This window comes from Lontra canadensis, unplaced genomic scaffold, assembly GCF_010015895.1.
Source record: "Lontra canadensis isolate GAN:19392208 unplaced genomic scaffold, GSC_riverotter_1.0 scaffold8, whole genome shotgun sequence".
In the NCBI taxonomy this organism is placed as follows: domain Eukaryota; kingdom Metazoa; phylum Chordata; class Mammalia; order Carnivora; family Mustelidae; genus Lontra; species Lontra canadensis.
In genome coordinates, this window is record NW_022631002.1 from 14,605,535 (window position 1) to 14,626,133 (window position 20,599).

At 49.4% G+C, this 20,599-nt stretch overlaps 1 protein-coding gene across 2 annotated transcripts in view; it reads right to left on the bottom strand.

Moving 5' to 3' along the window:
• ZFHX3 (zinc finger homeobox 3) overlaps nucleotides 1-20,599 on the bottom strand; it is a 232,001-nt gene that overhangs the window by 31,947 nt on the left and 179,455 nt on the right. For both annotated transcript variants that reach the window (XM_032854052.1, XM_032854051.1), the window contains one exon: nucleotides 12,817-12,924. In XM_032854052.1, the coding sequence (XP_032709943.1) occupies nucleotides 12,817-12,924 (108 nt within the window). The remainder of the gene's footprint in view (nucleotides 1-12,816; nucleotides 12,925-20,599) is intronic.

The following is a 20,599-nucleotide window of genomic DNA, read 5'->3' on the forward strand; positions in this document are numbered from 1 at the left end:
GGGCAAATCATTTCTGCACGGAGACATCAACTTCCATTAACTGTGATTTTAGCCTATTGGGGAAGTATTTAACTTCTAAAAATAATTAATTCAAAAGGTACCCCTCTTGTCATACTTAATTAGAGGGGATGGGAGAAAAGGGGCACTAACCTAAAATCATACAAGTTTTGCTTGCGATTTTCAAGAAATAGTCTTAGTTTCTAGGCACAAAAAATAATTAAAACAAGCCATGTAAAGTTTCATGTAGGAAAAAGAGGGAAGAAGAGCACAAACTTAGGGGGCTTATAGAATGACCAAGTATGGTTGAAAACAGCCTCTGGAACTTCACCTGTTAGAACCAGTCTTCCAATTCCAGTCCTCACTAATGAATTAAAACCTGAGTCACTGAAATTTTGGCCACAGGAAACTTAGAAGATGTATTCGCAATGCCATAGACCACCCATGGAGTTAAGGCCCCATGTGTCACCTGCTGATGTGCTCTGTACTACTCTGAAACCTGGCAAGGCATGGAGTTGCTGCCTCATGAAGAAGAAAGCTTAAGAAAAATTGGAAATGAAGTTTTTTGCTTCCTCCAACTACGAGCCAAGACATCAAAAAAATCCAAAGTACGTAAAAGTAGTTTCTCTATTTCACGAGCAAAATTCATCTCGTGACTCAACACACCAGTGGAGCTGCTGGCATGGCCTCCCTTTGGCCTGGGACCTCCCTCAGGGAGATCTGGCCATGCACTGCGCTGTTCACGTTGCTGGGAAGTTTCTTCTGCGTTTCTTCTCCTCATGGTGGGGTGGCAAGGGATCCTCTTCCTTATGCGGGCTCCAAGGTGAGCCCACTGAGGGCCTAGGCTGCTGCCCAGGAGAAGCCAAAGGCAGCCGCCACCTCCACGTCTCAACCGTCAGACTCTTAGCTAAAGTACCACTGACAGCCCCTCCATCTCCCAAACCAGCGACATAATGGAGGAGCCAATTAGATGATTATTAATTCATGCTACTTTCCGTAAGCCAGGGGTTCTCATCGCCTTGCGTTCCGTAAACCAGCTTGCCACCTGCCCCAGAAATTTACAGCAATCTTTCATCTATCTCCATTGACGAGGGGAAAAAAACCTCACACAACTCCGTCTAATGTTGGAGTTGGGGTAACTACCCCCGCACACTAGACTCAGAAGCATCACTAGATCTACAAATGGTCATTTCAGCTCATAATTACGACGAAATGGAAGGTACGGTGTGCTCTTTCCATAGCTCTTCTCCTTCAGCGTCAGACTTCCTCTAGACAGCAGAAATGCAGCGTTATCACAGGGTAATCTGTGCTTCTGGACTTTGTGACCTTACACTGTCGCTCAAAGTGCAGCTGCTCTTGGCGTTTGCTTGCGATTCCTTCCCCGGAGGACAGGCTAGGATTTCATACTCCCATCTTCTATGCAACTACTGCTCTTGACAAGTGGCCAGAGATCTGGCTAAATTCTCTTCCTCCCCTAATACAGACAACAGCAGTTCCTCTAAAGGATTTGCTTTGCTGCCAACTTGGTCTTTTAAATGCACAGGCTCATTCTGCCTTACAGCACTCAAAGATGTTTCCAAGAGAAATCCGAGGCATGCACTGGTCACACACACCGAGGGGGGTGGTCTCCGGGCTGCGGCTGAGGCAGAGCGAGGCGGGGGCGCTCCTCTCCCATTTCTGCCCAGAGGTGTGGGACAGGTCTCAAACTCCAGCCTGGTGGGGTTAAGAACCTTCTCTTCGGACACAGTCTCATTCTCTGTAGGTGCAAGCTACACGGCTTGTGTTCGTCCCTAGAAAGCATTTTAGAGACGTTTAGCCACCTACTCAAGAGGTACGAGAATATGCCTAGATGGAGAGAGTACGACATCCTGGTATCCTTGACTTCTCAGACACATCTTTCTGTTTCTATAAAGGGTTTCAAAGAAAATCTGAGTAATAATACTACAGATGGGTATAACTTGTACTCAGGGAACCGCTGATTATTTTTTTCTTCCAAGTCAAATGTGAACTAGATGGGCCAACACTTTGGAAATGCAGAAGATCTTAGGTATTGCTGTTACTGTTATTATTATTATTTTGCTTTTTATTTGGAAAGAACTACAGATTCCCAGGAGGTTGCACCCACTGTGCAGAGAGGCCTGGTGTCCCTATCCCTTGTGTTACCTGTAGCCAGTGTTCAGGCAAAAATTTCTAGCCTTCATTCACTCTTCATGGTGACACACTGTCTCTCTGACCAGACCGCTCTCTCACTTCCAACCCCGCTATCCGAGAGGATACCTGTCAAGACTCAGGGCTTGGCCTTTTCTAGGCACTACTGCCTTTCGGGAAAGCTCAGTATCTACTGCACCCAGCGGGGGCTCAGGACGTGCCATTCAGTTGAAGGAGAAATAGTTCTCGAAACCCCATGCAAGTCACGAGATCACAGCCCCAAGGTTCTCAGACTCAAGTGTGAGTCAGAAATCCCTGGGAGGGCTTGTTAAAATGCAGATAGCAGGCCACGCCCCCCCAAATCGGTCTGATTCAGAGAATTTGCATTTCTAGGGAGTTCCTGAGTGATGCCCTGAACTTTCAGAACTGCCCTCAGTCAGTCAGTGTGTCCCAGAGCTGGTGGGGACCACAGTTACAAGCAGGGGCCTGGCAGGTGTAGGTGGATCTGCCCGTCCACCTCCAAATGACCGCTGCCAAAGAGACACTCCTCTCTCCGCTCCCGGAGGGCAGCGAGGCCTGGTCTCCAAGCTACGTGTTTTCCCCCTCAGGCCAAAGGTCAAGACTAAATGTGGTCACCCCTCAGGGACCCTGCCTGCTCTAGAACAAATGGAGACACATTTTCCAAGCCAGAAATTCGGAGGACTAGCCTCCATGTGCTCTGTTATCCTCTTGTACAACCCAAAATAACCACAGACCACCTTGCCTATGAAGTCTTGTTCTTTCTATGTGTCCTGGAGAACCTCTGTGAAAAGAGGGCAGACGGCCGTGGGCTCTTCCCGCTCTGCAGAAGGAGGAAGCACCTTTTCAATGCTGGGTTGCCTGGTCCTGGCACCAGCAGGCCTCACTGACCCCAGGTCCCCTCTGCTTCGGCTCTGAGGGGGATGCAGAGATCCACACGGGCTCCTGCACGCCCACGTCAGCAGGCTGGGAGAGGAGGATCTCGCTGTGCTGCAGGGCCTCTGCTTCCCCAGTAAGCAGCCTCACGGTGGACTGGTGGGCCTGGGCAGACTGGTGGCTGCTTGCTCTGCTGTTGCTCTGCATCTCTGGGAGGAAACAGGGCTGAGCCCTACATCAGAGGCGCCAATCTGCTACACTAATGCCTTGCTGAAATATGCCTCAGGCTGCTTAACTGTACTGACTTGAGCTCGCGAAAGGCCACGCCACAATTCAATCTGGAGACACCTTGCTCCCTGTGCAGCAGGTATGGGAAGGAACCACCTTTACAGAACAGAGCCACCAGCTACCACCTTTAGACCAACAGTGGCTGTCAGTTTATTTAATAATTTCAAGCACTGGGCTGCCATCATGTGTTTGGCTTGTGTGCCAGAGGCTGGGGGTTCGGGGGGCCAAGCCATGTCTCTTCACTTTGAGGTCTTTGTCAGCCTGTCAGCTCCCCCCTCCCCCAGGTATCCTGGCTTCCTCTGGCACAGCTTCCTGAGGTGCCCACAGGTGCTGTCTGCAGCCCTGGTCACTGTGTCTCTGAGGATGGAGGGCCACAGCGGGGGGTGAGGGAGGGGCTGCCCTATCACTGTGTCCCCTGGATGAAGTACAGGGATTTAGAGAAAACCAGGGCAGAAAGGACCTCAGAGACCCTTGCACTGACAGAACACAAGTCCAGAAGTGTAAGGTGTAGGTCAAAACAAGGGGGCAATGTGGGTCATTCAGAGACTAGGCCAAAGTTAATTAACAGAGGTTCACCGAGTCCCCATCAAATCCAACATTAATTAGGCGAGTTAGGGTCCCTGGGCCCCAGCACAGCACAGAGTCCCAGAGATGGGAATAAAACAATACTTTTCCAGTTTTTCCTCTGTCTCAAACCTATCTTCCTAAAATACTCATGAAATTTTCAGAATGAAAGCGAACTTGTGAAAATGAACACATCAAATCCAGGTCCAAGCATAGTGACAGGCACCAAGAGCTCTGAAGTGAACTTCCCAGCACCCTTTCAAATCAACTTCCCCCATGATCCGCCCAGGGATGTTTTTTGTTGTTGTTTGGTTTTTGTTTTTGTTTGTTGTTTTTGTTTTGTTTTGTTTGGCTAATTCAGGTTCGGCAGGATGGTATGAGAATCTGTACTTGGGGAAGAAAGACAACATCACTCATGCCCCCTGCAAGGGGGGAAAATGGCAACGATTCTCTTTTCCCATGTGGGTTTAAAGGACCAAGAGACTGGAAAGGTCTCGTCTTGGTATTTGGCACGGTACAGAGAAAGGGGAACCCCAGCCGTATTTGCATCCCTATTTTCCTCCGTACCCCGAGTCCCAGGTGTGGTTGGCTCAGAGCTTTCCGAAAGGCTGGGAAAGCCACCTGTGGGGTGGGGCTGGGGCTTCAGTACACCTTCGGGGACTCCCCCAGAACTGATGTTTCCCACCTGCTGTTTTCCTAGGACCGAGCTCCCTTTATACAAAGGCCTCAGGCCCCCTCACTGGGTGACAAAGCGCAGAGCGGTTCGCAGCCCTGACCACGCACCGGCTCACAGCCTGGCTGTGTGACCTCCAGCACGGGGCCCGACTGCGCTGAGCTCACAGTTCCCTCATCTGTCAGTGGGATCCCGGTGTCTGCTCCTAGGGTTTCTCTGACGCTGGCGAGACAGCGGGCATACAAAGCCTACCACAGAGTCCAGCACAGAGCGAGGGCTTGAACACCGCTTGCTGTGCGATCATTTTTAGCAGTATCTCGGGAGAGGATACCGGTCCATGAGACGCCTGGTTTTTAAAGAAGCACAGATACCCTCCATTTGTCATTTCCCCATATTAACATGGAGCAATCGTACTGACCCACAGGTTTGCCATCTAAGAAGCAGAAAGCAGAATGACTTGGATTTGAAAATGCTGATGTTCACGTTATTTCATGAAACCGATTGTTAATGAAACATTCAAACGGTATCAAGCACTCGCTAAGTGCTAGAGATTACAGAAAAGAACGGATGCCACGTTGAGGGCAGATGAAGAGGCAGATCTCAGAAGACTCTGAGGGCAGTGGAAATATATAACGTGATATAATGATGGATATATGTCATATATTTTTGTTCAAACCCACAGCACATACAATACTAAGACTGAATCCGAAGATAAACGATGACTTTGGGGGATTTCGAAGGTGCCAGTGGTTCATCACTGGTTTAAAAAAAAAAGTTCCCCTTTCTCTGTACTGTGCCGAATACCAAGATGAGACCTGGTGAGCGATGTTGATTATTGGGGGGCGGGGGGTGGCTATGTATGTATGACTATGTGGGCGCAAAGGGTATATGGGAAAACTCTCTACCTCCCTGTCAGTTCTATTGTAAACTTAAAACTGCTCTAAAAAAGGGAAGTCTTATTAAGCAAACAAACAAAAATGAATGAATGCCACAAAGTTCAAATCATAAAGTCACAATCCTCTCTGACAGCTAGAGAAACAGGATTGTCAAGGCTTCTCCTCCAATCTTCACATAATAAGAGAAAGCTACCAAGTTCTGTGTTTTTCAGCTTTATGATGTGGGGGGATCTATCCCTTATGACCCACAAAGCAAATTGAGGTTTGAGCACCAATCTGGCACCCAGGTGTTCACTATCTATGGGTCATACTTCTTTAGTCTGCAAAACAGAGAGAATGCTGGGTCAGGAAGAATGTTACAGCCTAATGAAAATTGCTCCGATATCCCTGAGAACGTCACTATGGTGAGTTTTGTTGTTGTTGTTTTAAATCATGATCATGATTCTAATAACAGAAGTGCTTCTCCCGTCAGCACGAAAGCTCGGACTGAAACAAAGGCAAGATTCACTTGGCCCCTTTGCAGGAGTACTATGCAAATCTGTAATGTATCTTCTACAGCAATGAAAAATGATTTGCTCCTTAATCTACATTTCCACTGCCCTCTATCTATACCTTGATGAGCAGCTCATCACACTACCACAGTTACGTGATTACATCTGCTGTGCCTTCTAGAAAGTGAGTTCCTTACTTTTTTGCATATCCTGTATCTGCCTTAGATTATCTCCGCTAATTTTGTTACTGCACGCAAAAATATTTGCTCAACTGATGTGGTCCCTTTCCCTCTCTTCCAATTTACAATATAAATTCTCAAAGCCAAGACCTCTGAATTACTGGAATTCAGGCGAGTGCAGATATACACCACACCCTATGTCTATTTTTGCTTCCCAACATAAAAATAGTTTGAATGGTTTGTTTCCAATTGTGAGGCAGAACTCTGCCTGCAGTCACTTTAAACAGCCAAGTTCTACTGAAAGAGGCCTGGAAAAAAAGGAGGGTGGGGAATGGAGGTAGGGGAGGGGAACAGAGGACTCTGGAAAAGCCCACAGAGCTGCACAATTCCCATCCGTGTGTGAAACGTAAAACCGAAAACGGTTTCCGTTGGCAGGAATGCGAACCACAAAGGAGCCATGCGAGCCAGGCTCCCAGCATTCCCTCACACACACCCTACTGCAAAGACAAATCTACTTTTGGGTGAGGTAGAAAAATGGAACCAAATGCCAGAAGGACACAGACTTGGGCTGAAGTGATTTCTACAGAGGTATGGTGGTGGTGGTGGAGAGCCTGGTTTCCAGCCAGAAACAGAGCCGGGATGGGCAGCAACTCAAAGGCAGCCCCATCAATCTCCAGGGGCTCCTCCCCCGCTGTCCTCATGACATGGGTCTCTGACAACAGCGCAAAGCACCCAGTCACACAGGACCAAGTGAGAGTGTGTGGGGCTCTGATGCCCCACCAAGAAAGGTGGCCTGGGACTGTCCCACTGTCCCGGAGAAAACCGAAGGGACCTATCTGAACCCTTGGTGCAGCTCCTGACCCACACCATCTCAGCTGGTGGGAGACTAGGGAGATCCTGGCAAGTGACCAGCATTCCAACCTTAGAAATTATTCTTCTCTGAGATGCTCCTGTACAGCTCTTCCTCCCCCAATCACATTTTTTTTAAGGAATTCCAGAACTGCAAGAACCTTAGTCCAAACCTGCCATTCTACTGATTTTCAAACCGAGGACCACAGACCTAAGGCCATGCGGCTCATCTCAGCAGCAGAACCAGGCCTCAGCCCAGGGGCTTCTGACTCCTAGCAGGCCAATGCTTCTCCAAACCCAGAATGCTCCTTCTCTATCGACACTCTCTTTTGCTTTAATGGACTCAATTTGGGGGGCGGGGGGAGAGGGTATTTTTGCAGCCCCTTTCCATTCTCTGTCCACAGATTACACTGTAGGCACTAAGTTCCCATCCGATGGCATCCTTATTTATACGAAGCTGTAAACAACAGGGAGAAGAGGGGGAGGGCTGGTAATAGATTTCCACCAGGATGTGCCTGACCTGCTTTTTTTCAACCTCAGTAATTAGAAAGGCAGTGGGTCTGCAGGAATTATTCATATGCCGCAAGAGCCGTACACTATACATTTATGTTAAACATGTCAAACCCGATTGAAATCATGCCTGCCAGCACCATATTCCATAAACACACTTTTCCCCACACAGCCGCCCAGACCTTGCCGGCCCGTTAATACCTCCTCTAATAGCAATCTTCCATAGATTCAAATCAGGGACGCTCCATTGCACTAATTGCTTGGTGTTAGGTGAGCACCGTGGGTTTAAAAAAAAAAAAATTAATAAAATAAAACCCCTTCGGGCCATTCCCCTAGAAAAACAACACTCAAACTATAATTGTGACTCAAAATTTTCCAAAAATACAGGCATGGACATCAGTGAGTGACCTCTGAAGCATTATCATGTTGGTACGGCCCCATCTTTGTGTTTGAAAGCACCAACACCCCCTGGTCATCTTGTCTCAAATTAGGTTAACTAAACCCGGTTTAGTGCTCTGTGGCTGGAAACCATGGCAGCTACAGGATTTAAATAACCATCTTGCTATGATTCTTTGCCAAGAGTTCAATTTTTCCCCCTAATTATTGGTGATAAAGCATCACATTAATTGTATATCACTTAATTTATAGCAATTAACGGTTGATTGGATAATCACTGCATTAATTATTGTTCAGTTGCCGACACTGGGGCCTCTTCAATCTAGAACACACACTTTTAAATCCACACTGCTAAAAGAGAACAAGGGATCATTTTCTTGTTTCACAAGAGAAAAACCACAGAGTTGGATGGTGGAAACTGCTGTGCATTAGGAAAGAGACTTAGCTTCAAAGAACCTTCCTGCACCCTCTGTTGGCCCACAAGAGTACATCACGCTCTCCCCGAATAGATGGGATCTCTGAAGGGTTTACCACGGGCCACCCCCTGCCATCATGGAGCCCTCAAGAGCCCTCATGATGGAACCCAGCGGGTGGTGGTGGGAGTCACCCGTCCATGTTTTACAGATGAGATGCCCAAGGCTCCAAGAGGCCGACGCCATTCACTGAGTGGTCCACTTCACCAACTTGCTTCCAGATGGAGCAAGGCATGGACTTTCTACGAGGGACAATCCCCTCATCTGTGTCCGTCTAGCTGGCTGTCACGTTACTGTCACTGCTGTACAACTTTGGGAGAATGCTAGTCTCCACATTCCGAATGGAGACGAAAAGCCAGACTGAATGATTCTGTGGAAAAAAATCCCATTCCTGGAGAGACACTGGCCCGGTATGAGCGCGGGCTCCGTCCTAAGCAGCAGGGCTGGTGTGCAAATCTGAACCTCGCTGAGTGCCTTTTGGCAACCTGCACAAGCTCAGCTGTCCCAGGCTCAGTTTACTTCTCTGCACAATGGCGGGGGCCCAGGGGTGAGGGGTGCTGCTTACAGCATCTGTCTCACAGAGGGGCGGGAACCCAATGAAATAACATGGGTCAAGCAGAGCTTCCCAACTCTCTTTCCCATCGTGGCCCTCACAGAATACGATGGCAAGTGAGTATGGGCAGATGAAGCCAACTGACCCCTGCTTTAGCAGCTCCTAGCACCCCTGCCCCCCTCCTTCTGCCCCCCGGGCCAACTCAAGGGCTATAGAGTTGCACCTGTGCACCTGTGCGCCATTCCTGGCACGCCGGCTGGGAAGGACCGGGCACGGTGCATGAGAGCAGTGCCTGGCCCCCGGGCAGAGCCGAGCAGAGCCTTAGGAAGAACTGGGAAGGCAGCAGAGCTGGGATGCATCCTTTCAGGAGCAGCGCTGCTCCCCCTAAGTATCCAGGGCTGCACTGTCCAGATTTAAAAAGCTACATTTCAACAAATTACAATGAAATAAAATAGGAAATTCTGTTCTTCAGGGGTACTGGCCACACATCAAGGGCTTAAGAGCCATCGTGGCTAGTGGCTACTGGATAACTGCACAGGGTATCGGCGAAACCTCTCCATCAGCCCAGGGAGGCTTGTGGGCCGGCACTGATCTATAGCCACGCTGTCCTGAGGATGACAGCTCTTCCCGAAAGCCCAGGGGACTGCTACATCCCCAAAAGCAAGGCCTATCACCTCATGGAACCTGTGATCGGGGGAATTCTGCCCAGCGCCCTGCATGAGGTAGCGACCCAGTCTCTGACCATGGGGCAGACACTGCTGGGATTCAAACCATGGTCCTGCCCGCCCTGCTGTCACTTGAGGTCAAAGACCTGACACCTACAATAAAAGAAGCCCAGAGAGGGTGGCCCACGGACACCAGAAAGAACACCCGGAGTCCCCTTCCAACATAAAAATAAACGACTAAAAATTTTTAGTGACGATTATCCATTCCAGCACAAACCCCAAACTACATAATCAATAGCTAAGAAAATGCCAATTATCCAGGCTCATTTGAAATATTATTAATCTGCACCATGAGCGGCCACTAATCAACAGTACAAATTGTGAAATCACTATTTATTTATTTGCTGGGAGGAAGCACTCCCCATCACATTTAATCAGATAGGAACAGCTCAATTTAGGGCATAAATGGAACAAACGTAATTTTTTTGTTTTTTTTTGTTGTTGTTGTTGTTGTTGTTTTTTATAAAAGAGTAAGGATCCCAAAGAAAACTGTGAAGAGGCTGCTGCTACCCGTATTGATTCCAAGATCAAAACGCCTCAAGTACCTTAATAAAGCCTGTCATTACACACTCAGACAACATAGACAAAATTATGCTTCAGGTCAAAAGAGGACGGTTCGCAGGAGTCAGGGAAGAATTTTCCCTTCTCTCTTTACTACTACGGGACTGGTAAGGGGCACCTCTGAGTCACTCTTCCACGGTCTCTGTCTCGTCTCTGTCTTCTGGAGAGGAGGTACAGCCTGCTGCTTGAACGAACGAATGAACGAATGGACAAATGAGAAAGTGGGGCTTCATTAAAGACGCTCGTTTTCATGGGGCTCCTGGTGGCCTGGCACGTCCGCCAGCTCTTGCGAGGACACACGCCCACTAAATTCGAAACACCCGGAAGGCCGTTTAGTTGAACCACCCTCAGCAAAGCTTGCCCTGAACTGATTCGAGAACGAGAGGAGCCCAGGAGAGGGGCCCGGTACAGGGCCTGGCGCACAGGAGGAATTTCGCAAACGGCAGTCACGTCGTGCCACTGACTCCGTGTCCTTAGCGCACACAGCGCAGGCCACGCCCCACACAAGCTGCCGGCACGATCCAGTAGGTTCTGACGTGCTGCTCTCCCTCCACTTCTCAAAATTCCTTGAAGCCACAGGTTGCCCTGTGACAGTTTCACCTTCACAGGAAAGGACCCGAAGAAAAACTGCTACTAGTTGTCCTCATCTTATTTAACCAAATTATTGAAACAACACAACAAAAACCTTGCTAATACAGAGCCTCCTGTAGGCCAGGCACTGTTCTAAGAGTCTCATATTCCAATAATCGTCACAGGGATCCTCTGAAAGTAGGTACTATTTTTAATCCCCACCTCTGGTGAGAAACAGAGGCCCGGAGACGTGAAGTCACATAACTAGGAAGTGGCAGGGCGGGGATCGGCACCTGAGGACCCAAACTCTGAAAACAAAGGACAGACGGCCTAGAAGGTTGCTTGGCCTGCTAACGGTGCATGTGAAATCCTCTTGCCCGTGTCACCTCTGTCTGCAGTTCTGTATCCACGTCGCCTTGACAGTAGGGCAGAAAGCCGGATCTCGGTCGGTGTCAAGCAACAGCAGCGTGATCCTGCCCATGATGAAGGGCTCCGAGGAGAGACATCTGCTTCCTACCTCCCGGCCTGCCCTTGCTTCCCTTCCCGGGATGCTTGGCACCCCCATCCCTGAGTGTCTCTCAAGTGTGGGCCTCTGGCCACCACAGTTAGAAAGGGAAGAGTTTTGTTCACCCGGCTGCGGGGACACCCTGTCTCTGCGTCCCAGGAAACACGGAACCGACGCCTCGCCTACTCCGCCCCATCCCTCCTGAAATTTGGAAGCTGTTAAGCTGCCTCTCAAATTTCTCTTTTACAGACTGAATAGCCCCAATTTCTTCAGCCTCTTTTCAGAGGCAATATTTCTCAGCCTTCAGTGATTTTCACTGCTCTCCCCTGGCCTCGCTCCAAGATTCTGTATCTTGTTTAAATAGTGAAGGCCAACACTGAACGTGATTTAAGAACAGTCGTGCCTGGAAAAGTAACAAAGGCCCAACCAATACAGACTCTAGAAGGTAAATATTTTCTTGAAAAAACACAAAGTATTACAATATTAATAATGGGGAGGCAGTAAGAATTAGGTTGACCAAATAAAATAGTTTCTGTTGCATTTCCTCGAATAACTGTGGTGGTTTCTGGGAGACTTCCCTGCCCCGAGAAGTCTTCTCAGAAACAACTTTGCTCCTCCTCAACACAACCTCAACTTTTCTTCTCAGCCTCGGCTCTTCGCTCCTCAGGTACCGCAACCCTATCACCACGAGTGGTGGCTATTCCCCTGCTCACCACACCAAGTTTTCCAGAAGCAGCACTTCTTTCCCTGACTTCAACGACTTCTGCTTTTGTTAACACGTCCCGCTGCGCTGCCTGCCCCTCTCTGGATGCGCTTCGGGGTGTGGGCACTCGCCCTGGGGGCCAGGTAGGCCACACAACGTGTGGCATGAAGCCCACCCTTCACTGCGGACGCCTTGGAGATGCTGGGGTGACCCCAATCGAGGTGTACGGGCAAGCCCCTCCACTGGGCCTGGGGGCGGGGGGTGGGGGCAGACGACCGGACTATCACTGGAGGAAGAGTCGCATCAAGGGCGACGCATGCAAGGAGGAGCCACGGAAGAAATGTGGAAAACACAGAAGCCCTTGACACGGAGCTAGACACCTGGATGCTCCATAAACAAGCTGGTCTGGCGGCCATTTTAGGAAACGCTTTAAAAATTCTTGACTATAACCTAAGAGATGGAGAATGAAGCAGACCACTCAAAAAACCCAAATTCGGGCATCTGAGTGACTCAGTCGGTTAAGCGGCTGCCTTCGGCTCAGGTCAGGGTCCCGGGATCGAGTCCCACATCGGGCTCCCTGCTCAGCAGGGAGCCTGCTTCTCCCTCTCCCTCTGCCTGCTGCTCTGCCTACTTGTCTTCTCTCTCCATCTCTCTAATAAATAAATAAAGTCTTTAAAAACAATTTTAAAAAACAACAACAAAAAACCCCCAAATCCTTCTCTCTGCTGCACAGAACTGACAGTCTTTCCGGGTACATGAAGGACGCATGTGCTCCCTGACCAGCCGGCCTCAGGGTCCCAGGGGAGACATGTCGGGGGTCTGGGGGCCGCACGCGCGCTACCTGTCCACTTGCTCTGGTCCTTCTCGACTCCCCCCTCCTGGTCTTTAGCGAGCTCCTCTGGGTCAGCAGCCGTGTCACTGGGGCCTTCAACATCTTCCACGGCTTCTTCTGAAAGAGAAGAAAAACAAAACGTCAAAGATCAGAAGTGGGACAGAAGATGAAGGACTCTTGGCTCTTGGCTCCTGCTCCAAAGAATTACCCACGACCACAGCACACAGATGCCCGTGACTGCCCCCCCCACCCCCACCGTGGCCCCTGAAAGGCTGACTGTACTTCGGCTATGCCGAGGTCTAGGTAAGCCGCGGGGCCTTCCCGTCCCTGCTAACTGGGATGAGACTGACTCGCTCGAGACGTGTGGACGTGAGGTATTTCCAGATGGATTCTGAATGCCTCATTGGAGCTTTTAATATTGGAAAGCCAATCTTGCTGAAGAAATAACTCCATCTGAATTCCTGAAGTTGCATGCAAGTGTTTTGCACTTGAAAAATGCAAAAAAGGAGCCCCAAGTCGGCTCCTGCCTAGCCCCAACCGCAGCACGTCCTGGACCGGGCCCAGACCAGACCCTGTCGCTGACCCTTCAGAGGCCTGGCAGTGCGGGTGCACGTGGCAGACGGTGACAGGAGGTGCTGTTGGTTTTTTGTGTGTTTGTTTTTTAACAGTCGCTCACAGTCTCAAGGATCACAGAATATCAGTGATAGGATTTCATTAATGTGAAGAGTTCTAGAAAACAAACAACATCTGTACAAACAACATCTGTAGGCATGCCAGGTGTCAGTGGCGAGAAGCTAGATTTGTAGAGAAAGGGAAAAAATGTGCAAGAGAACCATATATTTTCCTTTTGAAGTCAGTCCACTCTTTATTGACCCCTGGTTTAAAACTAGTCATGGAAATTCTCTCCAGCTCAACACATAATGCTTTGGGTGAAGACAGAAGAATGGTCACTTCCAACACGAGCCTACTCCTGAAGTAAAACACGACCTGCCCAAGCGGAAAGGCAGAGGCTAAGATACGCTACAGATGCTGAGGGAAAGGAGGTGAGACATTTCTCTCCTGCTCTCTGGCCCTCTGGATCATCATCCAAAACACTCATTAAGGACGGATTAAACAAATGAATAAGACAGGCTAACCAAGGTGGCTTCATGACGACATTATCCACAGACTTTGAAGAGCACAGCTTCCTGGGATGAGAACCTGGATGCCCACATCCATTGCCTGGGGCTGCCACCAGCCCAGATGCACAGGGACCAGTGCTGGCCTTGGGGCTCTGACCAATGTCACCCTAGGTCTCTGGAGCCACCACCCTGCCTTTCAATGTTTCAAGGTGTTATCCTTCCCAACCCTGCAGAAAATAGCTTCTAAATGTCATCACACAAAGGAAGTAAAAGCAGTTCAGAGTAAAATGACCTCAGAGGGTTTATAAAACACTTGAGGAAGAAAGTATCTATTTAGAGTCTGATTTTCCTAAATTTTTCCCAGAAAGACAATGGAAGTCCAAGGACTAGAAAATCGAACTTGGGGTCGGGGAACATTCTTACTTCATTCCCACCAAGAGAGGATTTGTGAGGCAGTCACAGAAACCAGATGAAATCAAAGAGTGCTTATTTTCATCCCCAAGTAAGAGGCCTCCACATCTACTCTGTGTATTTCCCTTTTGTCTTACTGTGTAGTAAAGTTAACAGCAAGTCTCCCATATCCACCTCAGTTCAGAGAAAACTCAGGCAACCACGGTTTGAAGTCAATCTGATATACAGTGCCATATTAATACTATACACCGTCAAGTAGAGAAAAAAAACGTTCTATTCAAGTGTTAGTCGAGAATAACAACCAAGTCACACGGTGTGACGCATATGCGGTCTTCGTTATGTCCGCGCAGGGTGTTCAATGCACATTTCTAACACTTTTGATAAAACTGTTCAACGCTGTATCTACAAAATCCATCTTTGAACGGTGATACCAGAATTCAGTCCATCAGTATTAAACTGGGTCTACCCAAAGGAGCTAGAACTCTTAAAATACAGTCCTTTGTCCCAGTCCATGGTGTGACTCAAACTCTCCATAGCGAGGTAGGTATTAATCGTATTTGATTATACAGAGATGGCTGAAACGGCCCCTCCGCTCCACCTCACTCACAAACACACTCACACACACACACGCACGCACACACAGTCACCTTAAATGGAGACAATCCTACACCTTCAAAACAGACAAGACCCTGATGTGCTGAACGGCGTCTGAGGGGCTGCTCTGCAGAGGAGGGAAGGGACTGACCCACGGGGAGGCCTCCTGCAAGGCCAGCACCGCTCTCCTCCACAGCAGGTGGGCCGCAGCCTTCGGAGCACAGAGTGAAGAGCGCACGGTGGCTCTGGCACAGACCCCAGTCCTCTGAGCCTTTCCAAACAAACCTTATTCAGAAGATACAGAGAGTGAAGAATAAGCACATTGTGGATACGACGAGCAAGGAAACCGCACGGTGCTTTGTGAATATTCCCGGAGCCCTCACCCGACGAGCCTCGTGGGTTCTCTGCTTTCTTCCTTCCCTGCCCTACTACAGGCAGAAAAGTGAAGGCAGCTCAGTTCCAAGGAGAGGGCAGAGGACAGAGGTGAATTCAGGAACTTTTTTGTTTCTCCCCTTTCTTATTTTTAAGACTTAAATATCAAATCCTCTTCTTTTTCAGTTCCTAGGTCTAACGTTATCATTTGTCACTCATTCACCGAAAGGCTGTTATATGGCTGGTGGGAGGAGAAATGATCAAGAAACTCCTGGACAGCTTTCTTTACAAGGGGGTCAGAGTCCTCACCCCCAACTAAAAGCCGGGTCCCATCAGCTGAGCAGGCACTTCCCTGCAGTTCCACCTTTGACCTACAGGTGTCGCCCTCTGCATGGCGAGGCCTGGAAGGGCAGCTAGCTGCAGGAAGCAGACACTGTCTGGGCCGCCCAACCTGAGCATGTGGAAATAATATACGTCTTCAAGTGAACTGTCTGGTCCTGGGGAAATAAAATAGGACATTCATAAGCAGTTACACCATCTGTCTTTATACCATCATCATCAACAGCAAGAGGAAAAATAGCTCTTTAAAATGGATGAAAGCCCAGGCTGACAGTAACCAGAAAACTGAGCTCTGAATACCATAAAGGTAGAGAAATGATGAAAAAACAGAGATACAAACTATGAATTTGTCTGGACGGCTCAGATCCACAATGCTCTGCGGGCAGGATATGTTTTGTTGGTCCCCCAAACCTAAAGAAATGCCCACTCACTAAGACCCAGGCTTCGGGCACCCAAGGAAGGGCCTGGTCTCCCCGCACTGGAACCACGTGGGGACCCGGGGAGCAAAGCCATCCACACTCCGACCTCCTGGGGCTGGTTATCTAGGGCTTCTTCCCTTTAGGAATGTATATTTGACACCCATGAGCTGATCAAGCAAGGAGGGGGTTGGACAATTTCTCCCAGATTACAGATTGCATTTTCTACCCGTGAAGTCAGTGGCAACTGGCTGGGGGTCATTTTGGAAGTTGATTCTTTCCCCCCTAAATAATATCGGCTACTGACAGTGGGAACAAGTAAAGACTTGATGGACCGACGATCCGGTTTTATGTGGAAAATCCTGTCTGTCCCTCAGTTGACGAAGTCGCTTCCCTTCCCTAAGACACACAGCAGCGACTGCGCCACTTTTAAGGCTGGTATAGACAAACCAAAACCATCTTTTCCCCAGGAGTTTGAGACTATCTCAGAACCAAGCAAAACACACCAGGATTGTTTTCTCAAGGGCAAAGACAGGACCAGGATGAGGCAGTCATCTCTGCTCCCTATGCCCTGCCTGTGCCTGGCAGGGGGCAGCAGGCCCAGCAAAGCAGGCAAGAAGGTCAGCTTTTTAGAAGACTCCAGAGACCACTACCCACCCCTACAGCAAAAGGCGACTTCGATGGGTACACCCCACAGTGGCCCTCAAGTGAGGGCACCCCTTCTATTTGAATGTATCTTCCTGTTGAAGGGCTAGAGAACCAGCAGCAAATCTTGAATAACTGTGAGGTCTTCCTGATATCCCTTCTGCCTTCCACCTCCACATGAAACAGTGGCTGCAGGTATTTAAAAAAAATCTCTTTCCATCCCTGTCTCCGTTTTACAACTGCTTCTCCCAGACAGCACTTACTAGCACTCGGGCCAAACCCAGCCTCCTCACGCCTGTCTCCTGGCTGAGCGCACAGCCCTTGGGTGGAAGAATTGTGGCAGACAAATACATTCTAAAAGGGCAGGGTTCCTGGGGCACCTTAGGTTTTTGAGGTGATGGTACCACAGCTACGGAAAATTTCCCTTCAGTCAGGGTGGTTTTGTTCACCACAAATGCAAACTGTTCTCTGAACCTACCTTATGCTTAGCATGCTGGCGAGCGGGACTGCCTAAATCCCCAGCGTGTGGGGAGATCTGCTCCCGAAGGAGGTGTGTGTGCCAACTGGAAGCCCTGTGGTGATTTGCAACAATTTCATGACCAGCCTGGAAACCGGTGTATGAGCGGAGCCCCGGGCAGTAGCGAGAACAGAGGTGGTGTCGTGGTCAAGTCGGCGCTCACCACCACCGCACTCATCCCACCCCTCACCAGTGTGTTCCCCAAGAAGACCTGTGGAGTGGGGGACCCAGTCCTGCTCCCCGAGTACCTGGGGCCCAGGGCCACGCCCATCGGGGGGTCCTTCACAAACCACTTCCAGACTTGTAGGAAAGGGAGTCAGTCAATGACTAAAAGATGAGTCCCTCTGTTCCTAACTCTTAACAGGATGACGCGGATCAATTCAAACCTTCCCCCAAACCCGACAAAGCCCCAGGAGTCCCTCGATGTGACAGAAATTTGGAAATTCTCCTAAGAATCAGGGTGTCTGTAGCCCAGGCTCACAGGCGATCATGTTACTTAAATACTACAACGATCCGGGATCCCTGAAGAATGAAATTATTCTTTCCTTTTCCTTTGGGGTGAGCCATGTTTGAGGGTGGGGGCGAAATAAAGTACGTTTGCCTGTCGGCAGGCTCAAGAGCTGAGAAACATTAGCTGTCATGAACCACAATCAAATCAGGTTTGAAATATTTAGCAGTGGCTTGGAAAATGCGGTGGTGCAGCTCTGACAGGCGAGATGTGCACAGACACCCACTTTCCATTATAATGGAAATATCAGGCCTGTTCTGAATATGTATAACCCAGAAAAATGTATTGATTTTTCATTCGGCATTAAAAAAAATGAAATAGCCTGCAGCTGTCAAAAGCCTTTTGTTAAAAGCTCATCTTTCCTGGAATGAGGTTTACCAGAAACAAGTTTTAATTGTATATAGGACCTCTTCTTTGAAAAACAAAATAACCAATCTGCCTACTTTGAAGATAGGGTTAAAGCTTTTCCGTTCTCCATTTTCAACCTAATTAACCAAGGACAACCACAGAAGCGAGAGAAAAAGGCCTACAACAGTAGGACCGTCAGGAGTACCACAGAAGGTGGCGGCCAGTGACGCCGGGGTCTCAGGGTGGGTAGCAGGTGGGACGCTAGGATGTTCCTGTAAGTCATGGGCAGGGGCTGCGCTCTGTAGCTATAGATTCAGCAGAGGACACTGTGGCCAGCGTGCCGTCCTTTTGAAATGGTGGTTGGCACAACTGGAAAACAAGGGCAGAACGTGTGCCCGATCCTGTGGGCCTTGAGTTATCCACAGGAAACCTCTCAGAGCTGTACTTCTTCTACGGAATACGCATGCTTTATTTTGCAAATACAGGTCAAATCAAATGCTACCCTATAAAAAATGACTGTTAAGGTTGAGACCACTTGCTTCTAATAAGATCCAGTGTGTTAAAACTCTGCTACAACAGAAACTTGCAGCGGGATACGAGCGACAATGCTGACGGACAGGCAACACTACTGCTCCCAGCTCTTCAACCCTAGTCTCATCTTCCCTCTCCAAGCCAGGGAGGAAAAGGAAGATGGTAGGATACTTGTGACCAACTATGTGACCGACTAGGTTCTCCCTCCAAGACATTTTGGTAAGCATGATCTCACTGAATGGTGACCACGGGGCCGACAGTGGGAGACTCTCCATGTGCCCTGGGCTTCTTCCCAACTGCACAGTAACCCCCAGATCCAGGATGTGACAATCCACTCCACGACATTCCCAAACACATTTTCTCAAACATTCCCTCCAGGGTTTTATTCCAATGGAGTCTCTTGCCAGTCCTGGCCATGTGGCTGGAGACTGAGTAAGACACAGTTTCGAGCAATTAGGTTTTCTGGTTAACGATACTGCAGTCCCAGAAATTGTCCCTTAAATGAAGGTGGGCTGACTTACCACAAATGTGTTAAGCATTCTCTTAACACACCTTATCCTTTGCATCTTGGTGAAGGGGACTATATGTTTTCATGCTGACACATGTAACAGGAAACTTAAACTCTCCCCCCAAAAGTTCCTTGTGCGTAATCACCTGAATATTACTTTTAATTGCAGGCAAAACTGGTCCATTCTACTTTCTACATCTTAACAGGGTAGAGATTAATTGTGGGAAATGCCAAATCACAAGATGAAAGGCCCGGGAATCCCAACTAACACTGGCCAGGGGAACATTCTGAAATCCAGCTATCCCAGTCCATGCAGGAAAACTTAAGAAGCAAAGGATGAGGGCTGGGGGGCGGGGGAGGGGTAGGGGGTGGGCGGCGTGAAGCAGGCAGGGGCTCCAAGGCTTTAAGCCTGGAGCACTCATTTAATTCACTGTAAGTGTAATATCTTCCCACCTTCTCAGGATAAGACACCATCTCTTTCCCAACAGACATGAGGACACACAGAGACGACAGACAAGCTGGCCCCGCAATCCTGCTTGCCTAGGCCTCTCTCTCTGAAGTCCCTCTCTTGCTTGGGATCTAGGGGACAGAGCAAGGGGGAGGCAGAGGGAGGCCTCCCCTTCAGATGGGCCCTGGTCGTCGGCCCTGTTCATTTTCTTACCAACCTAAGCTCTGCCAGGCCAGGCCAGCCAACCGAGGCCCCTTCTCTGTCGGCTGCGGAGAACAGCCCAGGGGGTCTGGCCCGGGGCCGCGGCGGATAATTTTCCCACCGTGGTCACTTTTCAAAAAATAATGTGGCCAAGGTGATAACTAGTTGTTTTAAACAAAACCGCCTTGTCGAAGGTGATGTTTCTACACGTGGATTTCAGTCCTCTGAGAGAAAAGGGGACGGGAGCAGGAGAGGAAGTGGGGGTCGCGCTTGGATGGAGACACACACTCTTCCTCCGGGATGAGCTCTCCTGCACGCGGATCCTTTAAGGGATCATTTTACCACAAGACGTCTTCTGACCACGAGGTGTTCATTTACCAAATACACCTGGGGCCACAGTGCCTGGCATTTCTGAATGCCAGCCTGAAAGGTGGTGGAGGCCTGCCAGCCCTCGGAGACGGCCTTCGGGAAAAGCTCTGCAGGAAGACCCAGAGCTGAAGGACCTCGGCCTCCACCCTGACCTTGTTTCCTGGCCCCCACCCCGGTGACCCTGCCTTTTGGCACCAGACTTAGAGAATCAACACGCCGAAGGCAACTCCGGGTATTATTAAAATGAATAATTGGAGAATAGAGACCATTTATGCTTTTGTATATTTGAAGATCGTGCCACTGTTTATAGAAACAAGAAAAATGGGGCTCATGTGGCAGAAGGGCGCCTGGGAAGGCCGGGCGTGCTGCAGCCTGGGTTCGCAGCCCCTCCTGGGTGAGGCAAGGTCTGCCCCAACCACAACACGAGCCTGGGGCGGGGGTGGGGGTGGGAGATGGGGGGGGGG